This window comes from Morone saxatilis, unplaced genomic scaffold (genome assembly GCF_004916995.1).
Source record: "Morone saxatilis isolate NCDOM2014 unplaced genomic scaffold, NCSU_SB_2.0 Contig17, whole genome shotgun sequence".
NCBI lineage: Eukaryota > Metazoa > Chordata > Actinopteri > Moronidae > Morone > Morone saxatilis.
Genome location: NW_023339729.1, coordinates 23,556,060 through 23,569,210, shown reverse-complemented (window position 1 = coordinate 23,569,210; position 13,151 = coordinate 23,556,060). Strand labels below are relative to the sequence as shown.

Genomic DNA, 13,151 nt, shown 5'->3' with positions numbered 1-13,151 from the left:
ATCTATCTATCTATCTGTCTGTCAAATACAGTACAGTAAGTGCATGAGGGAAATACATTGTGCGCTTATACTTAAGTCATTATGGTAGAAGAAGAAGCGTGAATAGAGTCCCCTCTGCAGCTTGCAAACACCCACATAGCCCTAACAGGAAGTACTTGGGTGATTTTCTGATTGAAGCGGCTGAGTGAACGAATTAATTCACAACTCTCTTTCACTTTCGATGCAGTGCAGCAACAGCACTTTTATGTGAGATTTGTACTGTGCACTTGTTTGTTTGGTATCTGGCATCAAAATAAGAGGAAACAGGGTTTTTAAGAGCCAAAATATTTAGCAAGGGCTGAACCTCAACCTCACTGTGGGATCTTTTTATAGTATTTGCTCTTTTTTGCTTAATTTACAGTGCGTTACAGTCACTGAGCTTCTCGTTTCACTTTACTGCTTCCAGTCAGTCACCCAGTACAATAAAATACAGTAAACAGACGGGCGTGGTGTAATATGTAAAGCATGATTTACAGTGGTGGAAGAAGTATTCAGNNTTAAACAAACAAAATATAACATGTTAATAAAACATGTTAATTAGGGAGAAGAAGAGGTGTTGGTAGGTGGCTTTTGTCACCTTTGAATAGAGCCGGGATGGCTGTTACTAGTCTTCATGCTAAGCTAAGCTAACCGGCTGCCGGCTGTAGCTTCATATTTAACAGACAAGCATTGAGAGTGGAATCAATCTTCTCATCTAACTCTCAGCAAGAAAACGAATGAATTGATTTCCCAAAATGTCAAACTATTCCTTTAAAGTCTTGTTGAAATATACTCTGGTTATTATATGGCAGTAGGGCTGTTAATGAGTCTATTAAAAGGTTTTTTCTCCGAACTTCTCCTACAGACTTTCACTTCTTGTTACGTCTTTCCTCCTTTTCTGTCTTGAATGAAAGTAGACAAAAAGCTCTGCAGTTCTGACTGAGAAATATACTCTTTATGTGGACAGTATATATATATTTTATATCCCCAGAAGTGTCATGAGAGGCTCACCCTTTATTTGCCTCTGTGAAAGAAAAGGACCTTAGTTCAAAATCAAAACTCTGGGAGGAAACTTTTGAATTTGTATGTGTTTCTCACTGCAACTGAAGAGGAAGTTTCAACTAGAATAGAAGTCAAAGGTTTTGAAGAGTGAAAAAAGTATATTCAGCAAAATGTGCCTCAAGTATAAAAACACGAAAAGTTTGTTGAATGGCACAAAACAAATCCAGGGAACTAAACATCCATACTTTTCTTGGTTATTTCGTAGTTACAAACCCTTTAAACATATAACACTAGGTCCAGAGATAGCCACAGATATTAAAGCTCACTGACACATGGTGTTGCCTAATCAGAAAGAACAATCAGTTTCATTTGGACGGCTGTGTGATATGCTTGCGTTTCTTTCTGATCACATCTGGCATGAAATTGGTTATCTGAGATCACTCATCGTGATACTGCAGTTCTCAGTTGAACAGTCAAACTGTGCCAGAAGGAGAGTGAAACCAGGTCACAGGGAGAATTATTCAGTGTCAGTGTTTAAAGTGTGAAACAGTTCTTGCAGTTTCTCTTGCAGTCTGTCTCTGTCTGTACTGGACAAACTAACTATATACTTCCTTGTGTGTGTGTCTGTGTGTATGGCAGGTCATAGACACTTTGTCCATCCTCTCTCATTCATCCATTGCGACACAAAGAGGACTCCAGTAAGTAATGTTCTTCCTTTTTGAGACAATTCTAGTGGTTTTTTTAACACTTTACTTTACACCCCTCTATTTATATACATTTAAGTGTTTACACACTATAATGTAGTTGTACACAGATATAAGGACATTTTTACTGTTTGTTAATGTACTGTAATTGTCAACAGTTCACCTATGAAGACATACTGTATTCTACATTATTATCTATATTACAACTTACTTTACTATATTGCAGTGGTGGAAGAAGTGCTCAGATCTTTTACTTAAAGGTCCCCTCCATACATGTATTAATACATAAATCTGCTTAGAACAATAATGTATGTCTGATGTGTTTTCTTCCCCCCACAAAAAAATATGAATAATATGAAAGAATATGAATATGCAAATTATGTTTATTTACAAAGTTTCCTGCTGGAGAGAAGTTGTTTCCTACTTAACTGTCAGTCAATTTTCAGCGTTTGTGCACTGGCAACTTCATGTTTTGCATCACACTTGTTTAAGTTGCATACTGGACCAGGGTTGACTTCCAAATCATGCTCGTAGACCCTTAAAATTTGATTTTCAGTGAGCTCAGAGAAACTTTCTACTTTCTCCAGATGAATGTGAAAACACTATTCTAGTGTCAGACTCTACACATACATCATTCTCACACACTTTCCCTACCTCCAGGCCTTTTCCTTTGGAAGGATGCTCTACTGATGATGAGATCTACAGCGGCCTGTCTGACCAGATAGAGTAAGCTTTTTTCTCAATAATGTTAAAAATAATCTTGAGCCACACTGTTCTCACTAATCATTGATCTACACTATTTTCTAAAAATGTAGTTTATCTACCAGAGACCGAAGACAGAATAATAACAGTGATCCAGTATCATTAAACAACACATTTAAGTGTTTTTCTGTAGCTTTGTGACCTAAAACAGTGATGTTCCATTTAGAGATCTTAATGAAGACAAATTTGATGGTAACAGTGTTGTTTGTATGTGTAACGTGTATCAGTGACACAGTGGATGAGGATGATGACTTATACGACTTTGTGGAGGACGAGGAAAATGAAGGAGATGAGATCTATGAAGACTTGATGAGAACGGATGAACCACCTGAAACTGTAAGTGGAGCCAACACAACATAATATCTCAAACAAGAAGGAAGGTTTGGGATGTCTTTTGGCAACCTGGAGGCTTTGCAGGGTCTGTCTTTGACCATGGTAGCTGTACAGTTCAGAAATGTATAAAATTCAGGGTCTGTCTCTGTCTATCTGTCTAGATCAGTGGTTCCCAACAGTTTTGGCTTGTGACCCCTTAAAATGAAGCAATTTTTACTTCTTGTCACTGGTTGCATATGTCTGTCAGTTCAACCAAAGAGTAACTTTGTTTCTTTGTTGTATTTCAGTACTTTAAAAAATAATTCAGTAAAAAAAAGCAAAGATTAAAGGACAAACAATATAAAAAATAATAATAATTCTGGAAAAATAAGAACATTTTTATGAAGCAAAAATGTATCTCTCTGCTCACCTATCCTGATAATCATCTTGCAATCCAGATTTATTCTGTGACACCTTGTGGGTGTTATGACCCCCGGTTTGGGAACCACTGACCTAAACCACAGAGAGTTATACAGAGATGTGTCTCCATGCACATCCAGTGACATTAACAGATAACTTCAGATGGCAGCCCCGTCCAGGAAAGGCATTATGTGTAAATGTCATCCAGCTACATAATTCATAAAGGCACAATCTGGTTATGAGACACTGTGAGAAGTGTGGTAAATGAGGCCTCAGGAGAGCCAGGGTCAAAAATTAACAAGACCCCAAGGAGGGGGGAAAAATCAGGAAATGTCACTGGAATTGAAAAGCCTTGCTGTAGAATTGTATCCTGTTCATTTGATCATTTTTGCCAAATGTTCATGCATCAATTGGACTACTATTTTTATTGTGATCTGTGTAAGATAAATGAAATGGAACAAATTTCTTTTAAAAACAACCAAAAAATGCAAAAAGGCATCAAGAAAAGTAAGAAAGTGGAGGAGTGAAAGAAAGAAAACAACAAAACACATCTTTATGTTCATAAATTGGGTCCTTTATAGTTAACATATATAAAATACAAGATAAAAAAAGACCAAGGAAATGATATCCTTTGGAAAATATCCTCTGTGTTTGTGCAGCAGCAGAAGACCGGGGTAGACAAACGGGAGTGTTGCCTGCAGGAAATCCGACAGACGGAAGAGAAATACTCTGATACACTGGAATCTATATTACAGGTGTGCACACGTTTTCAGGTTGTTGAAAGAAGATCCATTCATTTACACATATATAAATCACATACACAAGCATAAAAACATTTAAATGCAAATTTGAAGAGAGAGTAACAACCGTGCCTTGTTTTCTGTGCAGCACTTTATGAAGCCTCTTGAAAGGTTTCTCAGTGTTCAAGACATTGAGAGTATCTTCATCAACGTAGAGGTATGGGAGAGATTATCTACACACCTGTTCAAGTATACAGATTTACCATCATGTATTAGCATTGTTTAAATTTTTTCTGCATATGTGTAGGATTTGGCCAACACCCACCGTAATTTGTTGGAGGAGGTTCGAACTTCCATCCTAAGTTATGGAGCCAAGAACCTTTACCAGGTTTTTCTGAACTACAAGGAGAGGTATACAACACACACACACACACACACACACACACACAACTGGTTCTGTTATATAGTGTAGTAACACTACAAATACATGTATGTTATAATTTTTTCCCTCTGCCCCAGGCTCTTACTGTACGGTCGATACTGTAGTCAAGTGGAAACAGCAACAAAACACCTAGACAAGCTTTCAAATATGAGGGAGGACATCAAAATGAAACTGGAGGTGAGGAGAACACATACATCTAAAACATGAGCAAAGGGGATGTGTGAATTGTGCCCTGAACAGTAATCTTTTACAGATGTACCATAACAAAAGATGTGGGTTTTTTTATTTTTTATTTTATATTTTTTGTATGAAGTAGATAGCAGTAGATGTAGATAGCAGTAGTAGTAAGGTTCACATTTTTGCCAATTCAGTCTGAAGTAAAGGTGGACTCACTGATAATCCCCGAGTTGTTTGGCCCTCTTTATTAAGATAGATGGACCCACTGTGGCAAAGTCAGTTCTGCTGTCAGTTTGTCCCAGTAGCCAGCTGTGTCACTACTACAAAAAAAACATTTGACACGTCACCTTAAAGGTCCTGTGTGTTGTATTTAGTGGCATCCAGCGGTGTAGTTTCTCTCTACGGAAACTACGGTGGCGGTGAATTGCGCATAAAACTCGAGCGGCTCTATCTACAGCCAGTGTTTGGTTTGTCCGTTCTGGGCGACTGTAGAAACATAGCAGTTTAGAGTGCTGTAGCTGTGCCTAAGTAGTACTTAAGCTGTACTTGTCTTGTTAACATTTAAATGGTACAGTACCAAATGAGTAGTATAATAATAATAGAGTGCCGGAGTGGCATTTGAATGTAATTTGCCGTCCTAACATATTTTATGTTAATGTTGTTGTTTTTCTTCATAGTTTGGTCCTACATTGTGTGGCCCACAACACATGTGCTTTAGTGTCTTTTACTTTGGCCCCATTATGCATACTGAGCTCAAGTATAATTGTTTAGAAATGTACAAAGAGTAATAACTGACGTTGTGTGCTCAGGTGTCCTGCCAGCTGTTTCACAGACTTTTATAATGGTGATGTACACCATGGGAAATGCTTTCTGGGTCAAAGGAGTCTTTTTGGTTTCAGTACCGCTTTTGGCCACAAGGGAAACTGGCGGGACAGCTGAGTCTGCCACACAACATCCTCTTAACACATCTGTGGGTTCCTGCAGATCTTCACTTCCTTCTCTTGTTCTCTCTTTCTCTCAGGAGTGTTCAAAAAGAGCAAATAGTGGACGTTTTTCTCTGAGAGACTTACTCATGGTCCCTATGCAGCGTGTCCTCAAATATCACCTGCTGTTACAGGTATGTTTGTTCAGGTGTGTGCTTTATTTTAGAGTGTGCGTAGCTGCATGTAAATCTTTAAAGTTAGTCTATAATGTGTCTGTTTGTGCCTGCAGGAGCTGGTGAAGCACACCACTGACTCTACAGATAAGGAGAACCTCCGCACAGCTCTTGATGCCATGAGAGTAAGTATATATGTGTGTTTATATCCATCACTAAGTTACATTTATGATATTAAAACATCATTAATTTGTCTGTACGTGTGTTTCCAGGACTTGGCGCAGTGTGTGAACGAGGTGAAACGAGACAATGAGATCATCAGACAGATCACCTCCTTCCAGTTGTCCATAGAAAACATGGTGAGTTCACATGTTTCACTTTTTATCTTTCTTCATTTTGTTTTTTATTATCTGGTCATCCTCACTTTCCTCTGCCCTAGACTCAGTCGCTAGCTCTCTTTGGTCGCCCCAAGATCGACGGGGAGTTAAAGATCTGCAGCCCGGATAAAAAGTCTAAACAGGACAGGTTTGTGTTGTGTTGTTTGTGTCTCAGTGTATTTTTCACATGTTAATGCTATGTATCTGACCTTGTGTTGGATCGGTGTATGTTTGGCTGTTCCTCAGGTATGCATTCCTCTTCGATAAGGCCATGTTTGTGTGTAAGAAAAAGAGTGGAGAGACTTTTGAGCTAAAGGACATCATTGAACTACAGCACTACCAGATACGAGATGAAACCACTGGAGAAAAGGACAATAAGAAGGTCTTTCTACTACTCCATACCCCAACTTATACCACACAGTACATCTATTAGGCATCCATGAAGCTAACAGTGTGTTTGTGCCTGAACAGTGGTCCTATTTGTTCCTTCTGCTGGACTGCTATGGGCGGGGTGGGTACGATTTATTCTTCAAAACCAGAGAACTGAAGAAGAAATGGCTGGAACAGTTTGAGATGGCTATGTAAGTTATCATACACACATATGCACATATTATACCAGTGGTGGGTAGAGTACTTAACATCTATACTCAAGTAAAAGTACAAGTGCTCCTTTAAAAGTGACTCAAGTAGGGTGCCCAGTTAGCTCAGTTGGTAGAGGCCCAGGGTTCGAGTCCGACCTGCGGCCCTTTGCTGCGTGTCATGTCCTCTCTCTCTACCCCCCTTTCCTGTCTATCTTTGGCTGTCCCTATCAAATAAAGGCAATAAAAAGGCCAGAAAAATAACTTAAAAAAAAAAAAAAAGTAAACCGTAAGTTACCATTTGAGAAACCTACTCAAGTCAAAGTAAAAAAGAACGTGGTTAATAAATTACTTTAAGTACAAATTACTTTCCATTTTAATATTTTTAGACCCTTTTCATAGCAGCCATTTTGACATGAAACATTAGGGTGAACACAGGTGTTACCAATGATACTAATTAAGGTTCTATTCCAGTCCAGGAATACATCAAAGATTAGTGTGGAGAGGGTCTGTTTGCTTTGATGTATCAATTTCATTCAGCTACAAGCAGTAACTTAATAGCTTTACTGATTATTTGCTTTTCTAAAGCCTCATAATGTGGATACAGCATCTGAGCCAAGCAATTTATTTTTGAGATGCCTATTCCTGCAGGCTTAAAATATAAGTTGGACAGTCTTGGGAATATTTAAAGCATCTATAATCAATATTTCTACAATAAATGAGCATGTGTAATGAGGTGTTCATAGTGGCAAACTCACAAAAAATGATCACCAGACCCAGACTTTATAGTATCTTTCAGTTAATTGTTTGCTGAAACTTTACTTTTTTGGTTCACATGACAGACAGTGACTTGAAAACTGTGGCTGTAGCTACTTGTCATTATGGTTTTGTGTTGTTTGCTTAGCCGTATAGGAAAATAACAGACATCCCAAGCTACTACTATTAGTTTCTTCAGTCTCAGCAATACCAAATAAATGGTCAAACTACCTGCCAGGGAAAACCAGCTCTGTGAATGCTCGTTACCCCGGCATGGTCAAACTAGTTGTACTTCACGGTTGCAGGTCGAATATGTGTCCAGAGAACTCCACAGCCAACAACCATGACTTCCAGATGTTCTGCTTTGAGGAAACAACCTGCTGCAAGGCCTGCTCGATGCTGTTAAGGTACTTTGTCTTACTATCTGTTTCTCTCTTATCGCTATTTTTTAAAAGAAACTTGTCTGCTGAGGCTGAATCTTTCCATCTGTCATCTGCAGAGGGATATTTTTCCAGGGCTATCGCTGCACACGCTGTAAAATGGCTGCACATAAAGAGTGTTTAGGCAGAGTCCCTGCCTGCGGACGAAACTCAGGTATGTGTACGTGCGTGTGTATATATTTAAATATATTTTCTTATTATCATTAATTAGCGTAATAACACTTCTTATATTGATTGTCCTCTTCAAATTTCAGATCATGCTGGTACTATGAAGAAGGTAAGACTACATTTATCTTTGACATTCAGCATATGTTTTATAATATTCAAGTAGAGAAGATGAATAAGCCCTTCCCTACAAGTCAGTTATAATGTACCTTTTTTGATTTAGTTGGTAAAACCAGTTCAAACTTGAGGTACGATTTCAGTTTTTTTGTCTTTTATTCCTTCAGAATAAAACACAGAGGTCCTCCGGACATTCCAGCGTTGGTAAGAAATTCATAATGTAATACGTTTGAAGAGCACATCTTTTATTTTGAAATATTCAAGAATACATGAAGCATTTGATGGATTTAAAGTGTTTATATTGCTTGTCAGATCTCCTTCCTCATATCTCAGCGACTCCTCTTTCTCCATCTCGCTCTCTCAGGGTTTCCTAAGATGGAGGTCTCTCAGGAGTATTATGGCTTGCCGCCACCCCCTGTGGGCTTCGGCCAACCACTTCAACTCTCCAAAGGTGACATCATCGAACTGACCCGTGCTGATGCTGAGCTGCCATGGTGGGAGGTAACATTAAAAACCAAACACAAGAATAAACACTCTGTATTCTGAAAGTGGAGTGGGGTCACACATATTGTGTGTTCAAACCTTGTTTCCTGTGGTTAATGTGTAGGTGTAGAGATGCTTTTGTCTTCTTCAAGCTCTTTTGTGATTTTCCTGCCCGTACCTCGTACTCTATCTCCGCTTCCTCCCTCATTCCCAACTAGCACTTATGTCTCTACTGTGTGATTCATTTAAAAGGTTTGGATTTGGAAAATAAATTCAACCTGATGGCTGAATTATATTTAGCTGTTTCAGTTTCCAGGTCCTGGTATTGTGCATGCTGGCTCGCTGGCCATGCTGTTGCAGCTCACTGGGAACTTTGATTAGAACAGAGCCATTGTTAGTCCTCTTGGATGGGTGCTGTATCAAAAACCCATCTATCAGAGCTGTGAAAGATAAATCTCTTCTTCAGAAAAACGTCACAAGCTAATAAAATCCTTTCAACAGGAGCTATTTTGTTTGTGGATTTATCTGTTTCAGCAGTTATTAGTAACACCTGTGTTTTTCAAACTTGGAACAGTCAAATCGTCTGCTGTGAAAAAGGCGTACCAGATGACATTTGGATAAATAGATACACTTCATTGTCCTTTCCAGTAAATGTGTTGCCACAGTCTGCACGTAACCTCACATAAACACATACACGGCATAACCACAAGAGAGACATCAGAAAGAAACCTTACCTTATTTTTCATAATTTTCCCAAAGCACACCATAGTTTGAAGGTCAATAAGTATTTTTTTCCTAGTTGCTACTTGTTGCATGATAAAGCTGTATAGATTAGGGTCTTTTTGTTTACCTGTTGGTGTATTCAAGTGCTTGTGGAAAACTTCACTAGCCAGTAGAGCTTTGTCCAATATTATTGCATCCACAAAGTTATGTCACAAAAATAAGCAAAAGTGAACAGTTGAATGTTGAACCTGCAAGTACAGTTCCTGCCTTTAACTGTATTACTACATAAAGGTAACTTTGGCAAAAAAAAAGTTAAAGTTATTAAAATTAATCAAACACAAATAAAGACACTTTTATAAGTAATGTGAAGTCTTTGTGAAGCAAACGGAACATAATTAAGCTTTTACTTACTACTACTTAGTCTTGACACAAAAATACATTGAGAAAATAGTCATCGCATTGTACCTTGTTTTTAGACTTATTTCAAGCTTTGCAAGACTCCCCCAGTAATCCCTGCATACACATTTGGTGAGAATTACCCCAGATCAGTACCACATATGAGTAATTTGTTTGTCATGTCGACCTGATGATTAATTTATGCAGTATGTTGTAATGATTGCTTGGTTCACCCAGTCTGACCATGTGATTTGTGTGTGTCACTTAGGGAAGGAACCTGACTGTTGGACAAATGGGATGGTTCCCCTGCCAAAAAGTTCAGCCCTACCTCTCTGTGAGTATGATGCCAACATGAGCTCCGAAACAACAGACACCCTCCATGAAACTGAAAATTCCATAGAAACCTAAAAAGAAATGACAGACATGCTCTGTTGTGTTGGCTACTATTTGCTGTACTGAAACCAAGATTTGCAGTTACAACCATGACCGTACACTTTTGCTAAGTTTTACATCTAACCTCTGTTTACCCTTTCCCAGAGGGCGACCCCAGACCTGTCTGGCTTCCACTGGTGAGTATCAACCGGAGGTCAAATCAGTTGCTCGCCAAACCACTGTTATAGCTTTAGTTCTTCCTGTATTAGAATGCATTGTAACAGGGACAGAGAAACGGAGCTGATACAGAAAATACTAGCCACAAAAACAGAACTGTAATTTACTGGTGTTTTTAAAGCTGTGTTTGGGACAAACTTTGACACTAATGGGATCGATCACCTCACACCATTGTTTTCCATGTGTAAAATAACCTTTAGTTATCAAGCAGCTATTTTATAGTCTCTCTACTCTGCTCCTGAGCTCATGTTAATAACAAAGATGTACTCCCGGAAATAACAGTAAATAAAATCAACAACAGCTTGTGAAAACACTGTTAAGTCACAATGTTTGATACTTGAAAATGGTTCCACCTGGTGGTTAACATCAACTATGACACTGGAATAAAATAAAAACACAACTGACTTCACCAATTTTATAACATAATGTGAATATTTTATTACAATGAATGTGGCAGTCACATACAAAAAAAGTCACTTTTGGTGACTCTTAAGTTTAAGTCCCCTATTTAGCATTTATTATCAGTATATAAACATGTAACACACTACAATGTAGTTATAAGAAGAGTTGTATTGAAGAGTTGTATTGTATTTTTTAACAACTATAATTCGGCCTGTGGACACTTGTAGGTGGAGGCTGGTGTATAAACAGATAATGAAAGACAATATAGCAAAACTATATTACTTATATAACTAAAAGTTGTAATCATATAAAATATGTCTTCATACTTCATAAAACAGCTGCTGGATTCGTCTATGTGATCTTTATTATATCCAAATATTAACTGGAATGGCAAATAAAACCCTCTCCCACCATGTTTAGTATAAGCAGTACTTTCATAAATAAATAAATAAATGGTTGATTATATATAGTGAATTTCCCCAGTGTGGGATCAATAATCTTATCTTATAACACAAAATAATGTTGGTATAAGAGATATTATAAGTGTGTATTTATGCATCCACAACAACTATAGCTCCTATACCATGTGGAGGCTGGTGTATAAACAGATAATGAATGATAATATAGTAAAATACACTTGTAATAACATAAAATATGTCTTTATATAAGTTACTGTAACTGTTGACAAATACTGTACACTAAGGTTCTTACAGCTACATAGTATAGTAGTATGTTATAAACCATTTATTAATTTCTTGTATACTGCTTATACATGCTAATAAGGTGCACTTAAACTAAAGTGTTACTGCAACTTTAAAGCAGAACTTTGTAACTTTTAACAGCCACTTTGGCCTCAAGTGACAGATCCGAGATATTGTTAAATGCTAAAACTGTTACAGTACAGAGAATCATAAAGTCAGGGAAGAAAGTCGACATTGGTGGATTCAACTTTTCGTACTTTTAAATGTTGGAAATTGTGTAATTTCTTCTTTCAAAAGTTACATTGGTTGCGATTCTCGTTGTGATTGAAGGTTTGCAGGGAACATGGACAGAACCGCTGCCAAAAACCTGTTAATGTCCCGGTCCGATGGAACCTTCCTTGTGCGGCAGAAAGATGGAGGAGAGTTTGCTATCAGCATCAAGTAAGCCTTTACAAACTTGTCAGCAAAAGCACAGCTGAATTTTGGGAGAACTTTATCAAGAGGAATGTTTTCCATTTACAGATTGAAGATGGCCTCCCAGTAAAAACTGATGTGACCTTTTACAAGTCAAAAGATGTCTAAATTAGGTTAAAAAGTGAGAAGTTTTTTTTAGATGTCTTGGTTATATAAAGTGTAATATTGTTTGAACAGCATTTCAATTTGTTTATTTCAGATTGAAACAGGTCATATAGCTACACGTTGAAATATAGTCATTGAAATGCTTTTGAAAAATTGGTTGTATGTAATCAAGTATGATTGATTAATCAGTCAATTGACAGAAAAGTGAAAAAACGAAGAGAGGTAGCACGATAGCGAGAACAAAGCTGTGAATCACAGAAATAAAATGTTATTTCCTGATTGTTTCACAGCGGTTACGTTCTAAAGGTTCTTAACCTGGGGGTGTGACATAATTGCCAAGTGTTTGTGGAGAAAAAAATAAAATAACATACTGTGGCAAGCAACGTGGCATGACAGGAAGCAGCTCTCAGCAATCATACCTGACAGAGGACAAGAACTCAAAAATGATATACTATATACTATAGGCTGTATACTTGTATTACCTCGGTAATATGAGAATGTATTTTCTATTATTATTATTGTGCTTTTAGGCCTAAAGCAGACATGGTGACTGTTGACTGTGAAAGTGCCAATATTTCAACACACACACAAATTAGTTGTTCTGTCTTTGGCCAATGGTCTTCCTGTGTCGGTTTTTCAGCTTTTATGTGTCACACGTTGGGGGAGGGGGTTGTGAACACCAACCAGATTATTCTGGGGTTTCACGACTCTAAAAAGGCACAAATAAACGAGGCCAACCCAACACGCAACTCTGCAAAAACCTGCGAGAAGGTGCTGCATTGCTAGATTTTGTGTGAATACATGCAGCAGAAGGAAGCCACGCTTGTATGTACCCCTGCCCGACCCTCAAACAGACCTGCAGCTCACGACAGAGAGCAGAGGAGAGAGGCACAGAAAGTGATGCAACCCCTTCACAATCCTTGCGTACTGCAGAACTAATAGACGTGCAAATAAAAATCAGATCTGCTAAATTTCAGGTGGAACTAATGAGAATTAGTCCAATCCTGGAGCTCTGCATTCAAAGTGCAGTGTGTAGGATTTGGTGGTGTCTAGCGGTGTAGTTGCAGATTGCAACTCCCTTGCTTCACCCTCCCCTTTGGAGCGTGAAGGAGAAACGACGAAAAACGTCAACGCCCCTATCTAGAGCCAGTG

At 38.2% G+C, this 13,151-nt stretch overlaps 1 protein-coding gene across 2 annotated transcripts in view; it reads left to right on the top strand.

The window, feature by feature from the left end:
• LOC118326424 (proto-oncogene vav-like) overlaps positions 1-13,151 on the top strand; it is an 18,895-nt gene that overhangs the window by 4,200 nt on the left and 1,544 nt on the right. Inside the window, exons 5-25 of one of the 2 annotated variants that reach the window (XM_035659415.1) lie at positions 1,660-1,718; positions 2,385-2,450; positions 2,714-2,822; positions 3,881-3,973; positions 4,107-4,175; positions 4,266-4,369; positions 4,478-4,577; positions 5,599-5,694; positions 5,790-5,858; positions 5,946-6,032; positions 6,113-6,198; positions 6,297-6,432; positions 6,522-6,631; positions 7,690-7,791; positions 7,884-7,978; positions 8,079-8,101; positions 8,274-8,310; positions 8,471-8,607; positions 9,977-10,042; positions 10,246-10,277; positions 11,751-11,861. In XM_035659415.1, coding sequence (XP_035515308.1) covers positions 1,660-1,718; positions 2,385-2,450; positions 2,714-2,822; positions 3,881-3,973; positions 4,107-4,175; positions 4,266-4,369; positions 4,478-4,577; positions 5,599-5,694; positions 5,790-5,858; positions 5,946-6,032; positions 6,113-6,198; positions 6,297-6,432; positions 6,522-6,631; positions 7,690-7,791; positions 7,884-7,978; positions 8,079-8,101; positions 8,274-8,310; positions 8,471-8,607; positions 9,977-10,042; positions 10,246-10,277; positions 11,751-11,861 — 1,787 coding nt within the window. Of the gene's footprint in view, positions 1-1,659; positions 1,719-2,384; positions 2,451-2,713; positions 2,823-3,877; positions 3,974-4,106; positions 4,176-4,265; positions 4,370-4,477; positions 4,578-5,598; positions 5,695-5,789; positions 5,859-5,945; positions 6,033-6,112; positions 6,199-6,296; positions 6,433-6,521; positions 6,632-7,689; positions 7,792-7,883; positions 7,979-8,078; positions 8,102-8,273; positions 8,311-8,470; positions 8,608-9,976; positions 10,043-10,245; positions 10,278-11,750; positions 11,862-13,151 lie in introns of both variants that reach the window. The other variant, XM_035659414.1, reaches the window with a different exon arrangement.